General features: G+C 42.3%; 1 protein-coding gene across 6 annotated transcripts in view; it reads left to right on the top strand.

Annotated features, from left to right (window-relative positions):
- The window catches only part of LOC146580163 (ubiquitin carboxyl-terminal hydrolase 46-like), a 31,437-nt gene extending 17,136 nt beyond the window's left edge, over positions 1-14,301 (top strand). For 5 of the 6 annotated variants that reach the window (XM_085266740.1, XM_085266741.1, XM_085266739.1 and 2 more), the window contains 4 exons: positions 4,973-5,101; positions 5,244-5,275; positions 5,372-5,412; positions 5,505-7,378. In XM_085266740.1, coding sequence (XP_085122866.1) covers positions 4,973-5,101; positions 5,244-5,275; positions 5,372-5,412; positions 5,505-5,857 — 555 coding nt within the window. In that variant the 3' untranslated portion in view covers positions 5,858-7,378. Of the gene's footprint in view, positions 1-4,972; positions 5,102-5,243; positions 5,276-5,371; positions 5,413-5,504; positions 7,379-13,160 lie in introns of those variants that run through there. The other variant, XM_085266742.1, reaches the window with a different exon arrangement.
- The last annotated feature ends 583 nt before the right edge of the window (positions 14,302-14,884 follow it).

The raw sequence follows: 14,884 nt of genomic DNA on the forward strand, positions 1-14,884 counted from the left end.
TTTACATTCCATGTGACAAACCTCAGCATGCCCATAATTGTGTGTGTATGTCTAATGATGTATGCTGGGTGTTTCGTTTAGACAGGTGAAGAGAATGTGGAAACATCCCTTGTTTGTAAATGGAAAGAGAGAGAGAGAGAGAAAAAAAAGCGTGCTGTGAGGCTGTTGTGAATGTGCTGCCGTTGAGCGGATGTGTTTGCGTGATCGTGGTGTGAAAATATGGAGAAATAGAGGGTGTTGTTTGTAGGTGAGTGGGGAAGTAGGTGATCACAGCAGTGAAAGACAAGAGAAAGAAAGAAACCACATGAACTGTGAGCAACAACAAAAAAAAAGAAACGAAACGGAAACATTCCAATTAAAGTAATGACGGAGGGTGACGGTGTTATATCTGCTATGACATCATACTGATATTACTAGGTTAAACCCATGTTAAAGGCGAAAGTGTGAATGAATAAGAAAAGAGTGTAGCGGGTTCTTATCTGGAGTGCAGTCAGTATAACCACGGTGTGGTGCCGGGGTCACGGTACAGCTGTCCGTCCACGTAGAGCCGGTCCACGGCGATGACAGCACGGGAGCCTTTCTGGATGAAGCTACGTCGAATTGGGAACAGGACCTTGCGTCGTTCCAGGATCTCTTTGGGGAACTGGTCGTTCACGCTGAAGTCCGTTCCTTTCAGCTCTCTGCTGCGACTCTTCACCTGTTCCTTCTGTTTGAATTGACCGAATTTGGCCACAATAGGCCGTGGTCTCCCGGTCCGCGACCGCACGCCCCCCAAGCGATGTACTCTATCGAAGTCGATGTTCTTTACGGTGTCCTCCGGCAGCTTCAGGTGGATTTTGATGAAGCTTTTCACCGTTGCCTCCGCGTCCTCTCCGGCGGATTCTGGAATACCAGAAAACACAAGATTATCTCTCATGCTACGGGCTTGTAGATCGATAACGGACTTTTATTTTTTTATTTTCAATGTTTAGCTGCGTCACGTTATCGGTGAGAGATTTGACCGACTCCCGTAGCGTGGTATTTTCAGCGGCAAGCGTTTCCACCTGCTGCTGGCTGAATTCCAGGGATTCTCTCAGAGATTTAAATTCCCGGTGTAAAATCTCCACCAGGGCCAGCCTCGCATCAAAACTGGACAATCGCTTGTCGATTGACTCCAGGATGTCTGCGATGTCATTGCCGGCAGGCGATGTTGTACCGGGGGAGTCTGCCGGGCGACATCGCTTCGATGACGGCGTCTCAATTTTGGTCGGGGAGGATGTACTCTGGGCCTTCTTCATTACTAAATCTTGAAAACAGCGGTCGATGTAATCTTGGAGAGCGTCTAAACTCTCCCCATTGTCCTCCAGGGTGTTAGAGATGATAGAACAGATGTTGTTAGTTATATGACAATCGATTAGTATATTTGGTAATACTGAAGCTTGAAAAACCTTTGTTAAACTCTATGCTACCATTTGCTTTTTTTTCTCCGCCAAAATCTCCGGCTTCTGACGTCACCTACAACATGGGTCGCTTACCTTACTCGTCACTCGTCACATACCTTACTCCTCGTCCTCCCCATTGTTATCTTTTTACAAAAAAACAGCTGAACATGAGAGGTTTTTGGACCAATTTTGTGTTCTCCATTCCTTAAGCACCGGTTTGAGCACCGTTTAAGCACCGGCACCGTTTCAAAAGTACCGGTTTGGCACCGGTATCGGATAAAACCTAAACAATACCCATCCCTACTTGTGAGTGTTGTTGGCCAGGTGATGGCAATAACACTGTGGGGTGCTGAGCCACCCTTGATGTGATCATTGTGTGGCCATAGCTCTCCATTTTGTAGTTGGTCACTAGTGTGCTTGATTTACTAAACTTTTTGGATTAAAGTAACTTGTTGTGGTATAGGGCCACTTGTATGTGACTGTGTGGTGGAGACAACAGATCACTTAGTTGTGATTATTTGTTGCTACTTTTGATTTTGTGTTGTAGCAGATCAGGTAATCATTTTGGGGTTGTGACTGTTGTGCTCCTTTGTGTTGGTCACATGTTACTTTTTGTGTGTGTTCAGTGTGGCAACTTAAAATCCTCATGCCCATCCATGCTTAGAGATGCCAACTATAATGTGAACACTGTGCTTCTGTTAGCTTTAACTTTTATTCCAGGTTTGTGGGTCAAGGACGGGAAGGCTTCTGAGGGGCTTTTAATAAATTTAGGGGTCCTAGAGGAACCCTTTTAAGGGAGGAGGTGTTACATCCCTCTGCAGCCTCTAATCTGCTCAGTGTGTTCAGCTGGTGCTAATTGACCACACCTAGTCAGGTGTGGATAAAAGCATACCTGAGGCATGCATCCAGGGAGCTCTTGGTGGTACCAGCCATTTGAGCCAACCTGCTATGCCATTTTAAGATAAAACCTCTTCTCAACCATACTCTGGTATTCATCTCCTTTTTTATGTTGCGGCTTTTGAGCCAGGTTGTAACAGGCATATAGATATGGGATGAGTTTTAGGGCACAGAATTATTAATGAATCGTTGTCCAACAATAGGGTAGCATGGTGACGCAGTGATTATCACTTTTGTCTTACAGCAAGAATGTCCTGAATTTGATTCTATCACCTGGCCAGATTTTTTCTGTGTGGAGTTTCCATGTTCTCTCCGTGTTTGCATGGGTTCTCTCCAGTTGGTTAGGTTAATTGGTCATTCTAAATTGCCCATAGTAAATAAGAGTGCAAATGTGTTTGCGACAGACTGGCGACCTGTCCAGTGTGTACCCTGCCTCTCATTCTATGGTAGCTGGGATAGGCTCCAAAGGATAAGAAGAACAGAATGGATGGATGTTCAACAACAGGATGTCACCAAGGTGAAGGAAGGCCATGGTTGGCTGCTATGCAGAAGTGCTGGAGACACATGACCATGGCAGTCCTTAGCTAAGAGATGTTAACGGTGACTCAATAGTAGCTATGCTAGATTGATAATAAATATGGATTTTAATATGGTTTAATATGATCTGGTTATTAGAATATCAGTGGTGTGAAAAAGTGTTTCCTTATTTTCTTTCTCTTTTTTTTGTATGTTTGTCACATGTAGTCAGATCAAACTAATTTAAATATTAGACAAAGACAACACAAGAAAAGACAAAATGCAGATTTTAAATGAAATCAAATCAAATCAAAATTTATTTCTTTAGCACATAATAATACAACAAAGTTGACCAAAGTGCTTCAGAGTCGGTCAGAGCAATAGCATAGGACAATTAAAATAAAACAGTTAAAAGGAGGACAAGAAACAATATGGGTAAACAGCATAATTAGCCACGAAATAACCAACTATTTTGAATCAAAAGCCTGACTAAAATAGTAAGTTTTAGGATGCAATTTAAAAGACTGATTTGAAGGTGTATATTTTTAGGGGGGGGTGGATCCAAACCTACGTGGCCCTGTGTGAAAAAGGGATTACGCCTAAATTTAAAAACTGGTTGGGCCACCGTTAACAGCAATAAATGCAATCAAGTCTTTGCAATAACTCGCAATCAATCTTTGCAGAAATGTTGTAACTCAGTCACACTGGAGAGTTTTCTGCCTTTTTAAGGTCATGCCACCGCATCTCAACTGGATTCAGGTCAAGACTTTGATTTGGCCATTCCAAAGTCTTCATTTTGATTTTTATTAAGCTATTCAGGGGTGGACTGGCTGGTGCGTTTTGGATCATTGTCCTTCTGAAGAGCCTTAGTACACTTCAACTTAAGGTCACTAACTGATGGCTGGACATTCCTTCTCAAGATGTTTTGGTAACAGCTTAATTCATGGTTCTATTTACCACAGCAAGTCTTTCAGGTCCTGAGGCAGCAAAACAGCCCCACACTACCACCATTATATGTTACTGTTGGTATAATGTTCTTTTCTGAAATGGTGTGTTACTTTTACATCAGATATAATGAGCCATATACCTTCCAAAAAGTTCAAATTTTGTTTTGTTAGTTCACAGAGTATTTTCCCAAAAGTCTTTGGGATTATCAAGATGTTATCTGGGAAAGCTGAGATGAGCCTTTATGTTCTTTTTGCTCAGCAGTAGTTTTGTCTTGGAATTCTACCATGCAGGCCGTTTTTGCCCAGTCTCTTTTTTTATGGTGGAGTCATGAATACTAACCTTAAGTATGGCCATGTTGTTTTGCGATCTTTTGTGACCTCTTGGATCCCACAGTTTTAGAAATGGCTTTATAGCAACCTTTTCCTTTTACTCAATTACTCAAATAATTTTCTCTTATTTGTGTTATCCTTGTCTAATATTTTTTATTCTTTAATAATTTCTTCGACGAGCTGAAACATTTAAGCGTGACAAGTGTTTTTTTGACGTGCAAAAAATAGGAAATCAAGAAGAGGGCAATCATTTCACACAACTTTAGATTGCCTTTGTCAATGCAAGTTATGGCCCAAGAGGGTTGGCGAGGGACTGCTATACAAAACCTTGCTTTGCTCATGGGCTGGTTAGACAGAAAATGTAAAATCTGCCACCCATGGTATAAAGGTTTTTTTTTTTACTTTAAGTCTCTGGCCTTGCCTCATACACTAGGTGAAGTCTAGAAGCAGGTGGAACAGATTAAACTTTGTTTAGGTTGGGACCAAGAACTCCATATTGTGTTAGGACAGGGTGGCCTGGAGTCAGGGCTACTAATCATCGGATGCTCCACTGTGAACATTAGTGGCAGCAACATCTAGCCTCCAACTGGTTAGATTGATGGATATTAATGGACTGAATATTTATTGTTTCACCACAACCCAAAAGGTTGATTCCATTCAAATGTACTATATATACAGTTAGGGAAACTTGCAGTCTGCTGAAACTGAAGAAGTCACTTGGATGAGTGACATTTTCTCCCACTGAAAATGATACGTCCAGATAAACAGAATAAACTTTTTGCAATTTATTAAGGCTTTCACCACAACATTTTATTTCCTCATTCATGATACTGATTTTTTGTTTTCTATTTTCAACTGCAGAATCAGATCTATGAGCTGTATGCATTTCTGGAGCACTCTGGTGAGCTGATATCTGGACATTACACAGTAACAATCAAATCTCAGGATGAGGACAAATGGTTCATTTTCAATGATAACAATGTAAAACCGGTAAGTCTGATCGCTTTGCTTTAGTGTTGCTGTTCCCAAAGCATTAAAACATTAACACAAATTTATGTACTTCTGTGCTTGATGGAAAAACTATATAGCCTGTAACTGATCAACTTTCTGTTCTTTTCATTAACACCTTCAGTTCAGACCACACCAGCTGGACAATGTTAAGATGTACGTTTTTATCTGTAGTTTATTTCCCACCAAAGACTTTCTAAATAACTGACCTTGGTAAATGACCTTACCTTCTTTTCCCATTGCTCTCCCTAGATCTAGCGGTGCTTATCTTCTGTTCTACAGGAAAAAGAAATGTAAGATTGAAAACATTATAAGAAACTGGCTGATGTACTGTCAGAATGACAGTTTAAAGTGATTTCATGACTGTTTTGATTTAAATTTCCAGTGGAGAATTCCAGTGCTGCAGAAGCTTTACACAACACCAACGTGGTATCCACTGCTGAAGCTCCAACCACTGAAAAACATCCACAACCTTTGATGCCATGGTCAGATGTTGATCACCCTCCTAAGGGCGAACAGAATAATAATGAGAAGAACAAAAAAAGAGCTAGAATCAGAATCAGAATTGTGTTTATTGGCCAAGTATATGTGCAGACACATACAAGGAATTTGGTTCCGGTAGATGGTGGCTCTCAAGCACAGCAATGTAAAACACACACACACACACACACACACACGCACACGTGTCTATATATACACATTACACATACATACACATACATACACAACGCTGTGTAAACCGACTATAAATAACTAATCTAAACTTATATACATAAAATACAGAAATGAAATGAGGTGGAATGAATACTACACAATGTACATAAGGTGCAGCTGCAGTCTGGCAGTGGGAGCAGTGTGACAGGTCAACTGTTTAGAAGGGAGATGGCGAGGGGGAAGAAACTGTTCCTATGTCAGGTGGTCCTGTTCTGCAGGCTTCTGTACCGTCTGCCAGAGGGCAGCAGATCAAAAAGTCTGTGTCCAGGGTGTGAGGGGTCTGTGATGATTTTCCCTGCCCATTTCCTGGTTCTTGAGAGGTACAGATCCTGGATGGAGGGCAGGAGGGCGCCGATGATCCTTTCTGTTGCCCATACAGTCCGCTGCAGTCTGTTCCTGTCCTGTTTAGTGGCTGCACCATACCAGACTGTGATGGAGGAGCACAGGACAGACTCAATGACCGCAGTGTAGAACTGGATCAGCAGCTCCTGTGGGAGACTGTACTTCCCCAGTAGTCTCAGGAAGTACATCCTCTGCTGGGTCTTTTTGAGGATGGAGTTGATGTTGGTCTCCCACTTCAGGTCCTGGGAGATGATGGTACCCAGGAACTTGAAGGTCTTCACAGTCGACACAGGTCTGTCTGATATGGTGATGGGGAGCAGAGTTGAGGGATGTCTCCTGAAGTCCACTGTCATCTCTACAGTTTTAAGAGTGTTCAGCTCCAGATTGTGCTGACTGCACCAGATTACCAGCCACTCAACTTCCTGCCGGTATGCAGGCTCATCACCATCCTGAATGAGGCCAATGACAGTGGTGTCATCTGCAAACTTTAGGAGTTTTTAACAGCTGAGTTCTTGGAGGTGCAGTCGTTGGTGTAGAGGGAGAACAGTAGTGGTGAGAGGACACATCCTTGAGGGGCACCAATACTGAGGGACCGAGTTTCAGAGGTGATCTTCCCCAGCCTCACTTGTTGCTTTCTGTCAGGAAGCTGGTGATCCACTGACAGGTAGCTGGTGACACGCTGAGCTGGGAGAGTTTGGAGGAGAGAAGTTCAGGCACAATGGTGTTAAAAGCCGAACTAAAGTCCACAAACAGGACCCTGGCATAAGTTCCCGGGCAGTCGACGTGTTGCAGGATGTAATGCAGCCCCATGTTTACTGCATCATCCACCGATCTGTTTGCCAGGTAGGCAAAATGCAGAGGGTCCAGCTGGTGGCCTGTAATGTCTTTCAGATGGGCTAACACCAGTCGTTCGAAGGATTTCATGACCACAGACGTCAAGGCAACAGGTCTGTAGTCATTCAGTCCTGTGATGGTGGGTTTCTTGGGAACAGGGATGATGGTTGAGCGTTTGAAGCAGGGGGGAACTTCACACAGCTCCAGGGATCTGTTGAAGATGTGAGTAAAGATGGGAGCCAGCTGTTCAGCACAGGTTTTGAGGCAGGAGGGTGAGACACCGTCTGGTCCGGGGGCTTTCCTGGGCTTCTGTTTCTGGAATAGTTGGCTCACATCCTCAGTGAGTATTCTGAGTTTCAGGGAGGAGGAAAGGGGGGTGAGAGGTGTGGTGGAGGTCGTTGAGTCTGGATTGGAGAGGGTGGTGGTGGTCGTTGAGTCTTGATTGGGGAGGGTGGTGGTGGTTGTTGGGTCTGGATTGGGGAGGGTGGGGGTGGTCGTTGAGACTGGATTGGGGAGGGGGAGGGTGAAGGGGGGAAAGGTGGAAGGTGTGTTGGGGGTCAATGTCTGAAGCAATGTCTCTGGGGAGGGGAGGGTGAGGCGTGGGAGTCTGTCCGTCTCAAACCTGCAGTAGAAAGTGTTTAACTCGTTGGCCAGGTCTTTGTTTGCTTCAATAGTGGGTGGGGGGGCGTCTGTAGCTGGTGATTTCCTGCAGGTCCCTCCACACTGATGCTGGGTCGTTGGCTGAAAGCTGTTCTTCCAGCTTCTGAGAGTAGATCCTTTTAGCTGCTTTGATCTCCTTGGTCAGTGTGTTCCTAGCTTGCTTGTACAGGGCCCTGTCACCACTTCTGTAGGCGTCCTCCTTGGCCTTACGAAGATGTTGGAGTTTAGAATTGAACCATGGTTTATTGTTGTTGTATGTGCAAAAGGTCTTTGTTGGTACACACACGTCTTCACAAAAACTGATGTATGATGTCACAGTGTCCGTGAGCTCATCTAGGTTGTCAGATGCAGCTTCAAAAACAGTCCAATCAGTGGAGTCAAAACAGTCCTGCAGTTCCTGCTTTGCTGCATTAGTCCACTTCTTCACAGTTTTGACTACAGGCTTCGCACGTTTGAGTTTTTGCCTATAAACTGGAATAAGATGGACCATGCAGTGATCAGAATGTCCCAAAGCTGCCCGGGGCACAGAGCGATAGGCATCTTTTATAGTGGTGTAACAGTGATCCAGTATGATGTTGTCCCTGGTGGGGCAGACTATATGCTGTCTGTATTTAGGGAGTCCGTGGTTTAGGTTTGCTCTGTTAAAATCCCCAAGAATAATTGTAAAGGAGTCCAGGAATTTCCTCTCCAGGGTAGTAATTTGGTCAGCCAGCTTGCACAGTGCGTTGTTCGCATTGGCCTGTGGAGGGATGTAAACTCCAACCAGCATGAAGGAAGAAAACTCCCGCTGTGAATAAAACGGTTTACAATTGATGAAAAAACTTTCCAAGTGTGGGCTGCAGTGTTTCTGTAACACTGTGACATCAGTACACCAACCTTCATTAATGTAGAAGCAGACTCCACAATGGAATGAATGGACACAATGGAAGTAACTGGGAATGAGTGTAATAAACAGGTAAAAATGAGTGATATACAGCCACACAGAGTTGTGAAATACACAGACAATAACAATTTTTACCTACTCGGCCACACACCCACTCTGGTAATTGGCGATTTTGCTCTGAGACATGTGAAGCTAGAGACACCAGCAACCAGAGTCATTTGTCTTCCAAGGGCCAGAGCAGGTGACATTGAGGGAAATTTAAAACTGCTTGCTGAGGGTAAACGTAAATTCAGTAAAATTATAATTCACGTTGGCAGTAATGACACCCCATTAAAGCAATCAGAGGTCACTAAAGTTAATATAGAATCAGTCTGTAACTTTGCCAAAACAATGTCAGACTATGTAGTTTTCTCTGGTCCTCTCCCTTGCTGGACTACGAATGAAAAATTTAACCGCGTGCGTTCCTTAAGATAAGATAAGATAAGATAACCTTTATTAGTCCCACACGTGGGAAATTTGTTTTGTCACAGCAGGAAGTGGACAGTGCAAAAGTTATGACGCAAAAATTAGAATACAATAAGAATAAATACAGTACACAGCTGTACAGAATAGAATAAAATAATATACTATATACAGTAGAATAAAATAGAATAAAAATATACAATAAGATAAAAATAGAATACGAATGCTATATACAACTGAGTAAAAATACAACGATGCCAGAAAAGATTATTGCACTTAGTGTTATTGCACATGTGTGGATGTGTGTGTTTGTTCAGTTAAAGTCTTTGTTGTGGAGTCTGACAGCAGTGGGGAGGAAAGACCTGCGAAATCTCTCCGTCCCACACCGTGGGTGCCGCAGTCTCCCACTGAAGGAGCTGCTCAGTGCTGTCACAGTCTGCTGCATGGGGTGGGAGACGTTGTCCAACAGGGATGACAGCTTAGCCGCCATTCTCCTGTCACTCACCACCTCCACTGGGTCCAGAGGGCATCCTAGAACAGAGCTGGCCCTTCGGATCACCCTGTTCAGTCTCTTCCTGTCCCCAGCAGAGATGCTGCCGCCCCAGCAGACCACACCATAAAAGATAGCAGAAGCCACCACAGAGTCATAGAAGGTCTTCAGGAGTGGGCCCTCCACCCCAAACGACCTGAGTCTCCGCAGCAGGTACAGCCTGCTCTGCCCTTTCCTGTAGAGGGCGTCTGAGTTATGAGTCCAGTCCAGTCTGTTGTTCAGATGAACACCAAGGTACCTGTAGCTGTCCACAGCCTCAATGTCCATACCCTGGATGTTCAGTGGTTGCAGTGGAGAATGCTTGTGCCTGCGGAAGTCTACCACCAGCTCCTTGGTTTTACTGGCGTTGATCTGGAGGTAGTTCAGCTGGCACCAGTCCACAAAGTCTTGAGTCAGTCCTCTGTACTCCTTGTCGTCCCCATCAGTGATGAGGCCGACTATTGCAGAGTCATCAGAGAACTTCTGCAGGAAGCACTGGGTGGAATTGTGGGAGAAGTCTGCAGTGTAGATGGTGAAGAGGAACGGAGCCAGAACCGTTCCCTGTGGGGCCCCCGTACTGCAGACGACCCTGTCCGACACACAGCCCTGAGTCCTCACATACTGTGGTCGGTCGGTGAGGTAGTCCAAAATCCAGGTAGTGAGGTGATGGTCCACTCCAGAGTTCTCCAGCTTGTCCTTCAGAACCGAGGGAAGAATGGTGTTGAAGGCACTGGAGAAATCAAAGAACATGATTCTCACAGTGCTTCCAGCGGTCTCCAGGTGAGCGAGGGAACGATGTAGGAGGTGAATGACGGCATCATCCGCGCCAATGCCAGGCTGGTAGGCAAACTGAAGTGGGTCCAGTGATGAGCTTGTTAGGCGCCGAAGCTGAGCCAGGACCAACCGCTCCAGGGTCTTCATCAGGTGGGATGTCAGAGCCACCGGCCTGTAGCTGTTGAGGTCCTTGGGGCGTGAAGTCTTTGGCACTGGTACAACACCGGAGGTTTTCCAGAGCTGTGGGACTCTTCCCAACCTCAGGCTCAGGTTGAAGAGGTTGTCTAAGTGGTGTCCAAAAAACAATGTGGGCTTTATAAATAATTGCAAAATGTGCTTCAGAAAATCTGGTTTTGTTATGAGAGGCCATCCCACTTTGAGAAGAGCAGCTCTCATTTCTAAAAATCTGGCCAAATTTATTAACCCCCCCACACACCATTTGAAAGCCTGATGGTTAGCCTTGTCCACCCTAGCTTCAAAACTCAACATACAGTCTTATTTGTGATCATCTATCATCTATCCTCCACCTGGGCCTTACACTGAATTTCTGTCTGATTTCTTAGACATTTTATCTGATTTAGTGCTCAGCTCAGATAAAATAATTATTGTGGGTGATTTTAACATCCATGTAGATGCTAAAAATGACAGCCTCAACATGGTATTTAATATGTTATTAGACTCAATTGGCTTCTCTCAAAATGTAAAAGAACCCACCCACCACTTTAACCAAGCTCTAGATCTTGTTTTAACATATAACATAGAAACATGTAATAATGTTTCCTGAAAACCCTCTCCTGTCTGATCATTTCCTGACAACAATTAAATTTAAAATAATTGATTACACCAGTGTTTCCCAACCACTGTGCTGGGGCACATAGGTGTGCTGTGAAAGATTATCTGGTTTCACCTGATTGGTACACTAAGAGACCAGCGTGAGTCGGGCAGAATAATTACATTCTCTTCCACTTGATTGGAAGAGAGTGTTACAACCAACTGCCAGTAAAACAGAAGAAGATGAAGAAAAAATTACATAGTCATGCTGCGATCGTGACAATGCAGCACATAATAACAATAGATAAATATTTTATTAGAAACTGTAGCTCCTGTGAAAACAAGGGGCCTCAAATCAGAAGTACTTGACTCCGTGGTACAATTCTCCAACTCGTAAGTTGGAGAGGAAATGCCTTGTCACAGATTTATTAGATCATCATTTAGCCTGGAGAAATAGTTTGTCACTTTATGATAAAGACCCCTGGAAAGCTAAAACATCTTCCTATACATCACTGATTGAAGAAAATAAGGACAACCCTAGGTTTCTCTTCAGCACTGTAGCCAGGCTGACATAAAGTCAGAGCACTGTTGAGCCAACTATTCCTTTAACATTGACTAGTAATGACTTCATGAGCTTCTTCACAAAAATTACCCTCATAATCATGTGACAGATATATCATTATCTACAGCTACTTTCAGTACCATTTATATTCATTTATGAATATCATTTACATAGTGCAGAACTGTCAAAAATAAATAGGAAACATAAGACAGTTCACAAAGACGCAGACTAGACACTAAGACGTGGAAACATGACAGAGCTAACAGAAACAAGACCAAGACTAAATACAGAATAAGTTCAAGAGTATAATAATACTGGGCTAGGAAATATAAAATACACAGAGAACCTAACAAATAAACCAGACTCAAGAGGGAATCTAATGAATAACAGGGCACTCAACAGCATAACTAGACTACCAGCGAATCAGAACATAAAACCATAATACAAAATACTACCAAAACACAAGAAATTCAAAGAGCTGGGTCAAACTGACCCAAAACCTTGACAATTTAGAGTCTTTTTCTCCAATTGATCTGTCTGAGTTAACTTCAGTAATTACTTCCTCCAAACCATCAACGTGTCTTTTAGACCCCATTCCTACAAAACTGCTCAAAGAGGTCTTGCCATTAATTAGTCCTTCAATCTTAAATATCATCAACCTATCTCTAATATTTGGCTATATACCACAGGGCTTCAAGCTGGCAGTAGTTGAACCGCTATTTAAAAACCCATCTCGAGTGGTCTTAGCTAATTATAGGCCAATCTCCAATATTCCTTTCATATCAAAAATTCTTGAAAGAGTAGTTGTCAAACAGCTAACAGATCATCTGCAGAGGAATGGTTTATTTGAAGAGTTTCAGTCAGGTTTCAGAGCTCAGCACAGCACAGAAACAGCTTTAGTGAAGGTTGCAAATGATCTTCTCATGGCCTCTGACAGTGGACTCATCTCTGTGCTTGTCCTTCTAGATCTCATTGCAGCGTTCAATACTGTCGACCATAATATTCTATTAGAATGATTACAGCATGCTGTAGGTATTACAGGCACTGCGCTGCAGTGGTTTGTTTCATATCTATCTAATGGACTCCAATTTGTTTGTTTAAATGGAGAGTCCTCTTCACACACTGAGGTTAATTATGGAGTTCCACAGGGTTCAGTGCTAGGACTAATTCTGTTTTCTCAGAAGCTCCCAAAGATCCGTAATCAGCGCCTTACAAACGTTTTTTCCTCTGGTCTACATGGTCTATCGCTCTGCGGTAGAGTATCACTTCCTGTTCCTGTTCAAACACAGTGGGGTTTTTTTTTTGTTGCTAAAAATCAATAAAATGTTATGAAGCGTAAATGCCTTCAGAGCATTTTTTTTTTGTATCATTAATAATAGTATCATTAATAAAATTGCTACCAGTCAGCTTTATTTATTATTACATTCTGATGAGGCTCACTCTAACATAGGGAACAGAATAAAATTATTTATGACATAGTAAAGTAAAATCCTCTCTGTGCTTTGTTAAGCTGTTGTAGGTTATGCTAAGGATAATATGAAGCTGCACGTTGATGGCACGCCACTGGACGACGACTCTGCACCAGTGACAAAATACGGAATCAAAACCGGCTCAGTTGTGCAGATGGTGATTAAGGTTCATGGAGGATGAAGGAGTCCATCATGAATTCATCTGATTATATCAAAGTTACAGGATACACCGAAGCATAAATACATGTAAAGAACAAAACTCTAAAGTATGGCATATATGGCTTTCCTTCTCCTTTGTGCTTTCTTCGAATTTTATGCCTCCTGCCATACCAGCACTAATTCAATATTGCATGGAAGGAATAATGACTAATTGGGGTGTACATTTTTAATTAACCAACTTGTTATTTTTATTAACAAGTTGGTGGGGATTTATGCTCACAGTCAGAGGTGTGTGCGTGACGTCACACAGATCCACTGTCTGAAACTGAGGATACAAACAATAAGGGAGGAACCTTGTAAAATTATCATTACAGGAAGAACTTAGAAAAAAAATGTAACAGTACAGAGAGCAACCTCCACAGAGTAAATGCTGAGAAAAAAAGTGATTTTCTATTTACTACTTCACGCATTATCCTTTTACAGTCTACATGAATAAATACATATCACCAAATGTCATTATTCTGCTCACATTCCTTTGATTTCTGTATGTCGAGTGGTTTAGTTTTTATGTCAATGACAACATTTGAAAACATTTTGAAATCACGTTTGACTAATTTAATCTAAACTGAGCTGAATAGCATTATGATGAGCATTGTGTGTTTTGTATCTATTTAAACTTTTTTATTCAAAAATGACCCTGGATCATGTTTTTCATCTAATTGTTTATTTTCTGTGACATGTTTTATTCTATTAGCAATCACAAAAATCAAGAAAATGTATATTCATAAAATGTTAGATGACTTTTAAATATCGAAGAAACAAAAATAAATCTGGCTTTCTCATGGTTTGCTTTGACAAAAGAGAAGACTGTTTCAGAGGAGTCAGGGGGCATGGAGAAAATGAAGTCCAAAACCTTAGTTTTGGGGAAAAGAAACATTCTCTGGGAAAATTTCCAGCTTAACCTGATTATTGTACTAGTTTAGCTGTTCCTGTAAATACTTCTAAATCAACATTGCTGCATTTGGACCACATTTTTCAATAAAGTATTGCAAAAGATCACATTTAACGTTTTCACTTGTCAATATGGTCTGTCAGCAATAACATTACAGGAAGGAAGGAAAACCCACAGGTAAAATAAGTAAAATATTAAAAGGTGCAACATTGGTTACATGTGGATAAACTGAATAATGACATATACTAACCATGTAATGCTGCTCAGCTTTCACACAATATTATTAAAAGTTAACTCATTTATTCTAAATGTCTAAAGAGAAAGTGATAGTGAAACTACTTTAAACACAGGATTTCCCCTGGGACTCTAAAAGCCACTGTCATGTTCATTTGATAGCCTTCACTCCAGGCCTATAAAACGAGTGGAATTCCCAGCATTTATCATTTCATGATTCTAATAAAATTACGATAATATTTCTAAACAAAGAGTACAACAACAATACCACTCTATCTCTAAGGCTGAGCCCTCACCCTTCAGGAGAAACTTCTGCTGCTTGTATCCACAGTAGAGAGATACTCCCATACAGTATGTGACAAAATTTGATTCGATTTGATTGATGACCCTAATCACGACCTTTTGACCTCCCCCCTCCCC

The sequence above is a fragment of the Mchenga conophoros genome, linkage group LG3 (assembly GCF_057382185.1).
Source record: "Mchenga conophoros isolate Kocher_MC1m ecotype Shallow Benthic linkage group LG3, M_conophoros_male_GT1.1, whole genome shotgun sequence".
Taxonomy (NCBI): domain Eukaryota; kingdom Metazoa; phylum Chordata; class Actinopteri; order Cichliformes; family Cichlidae; genus Mchenga; species Mchenga conophoros.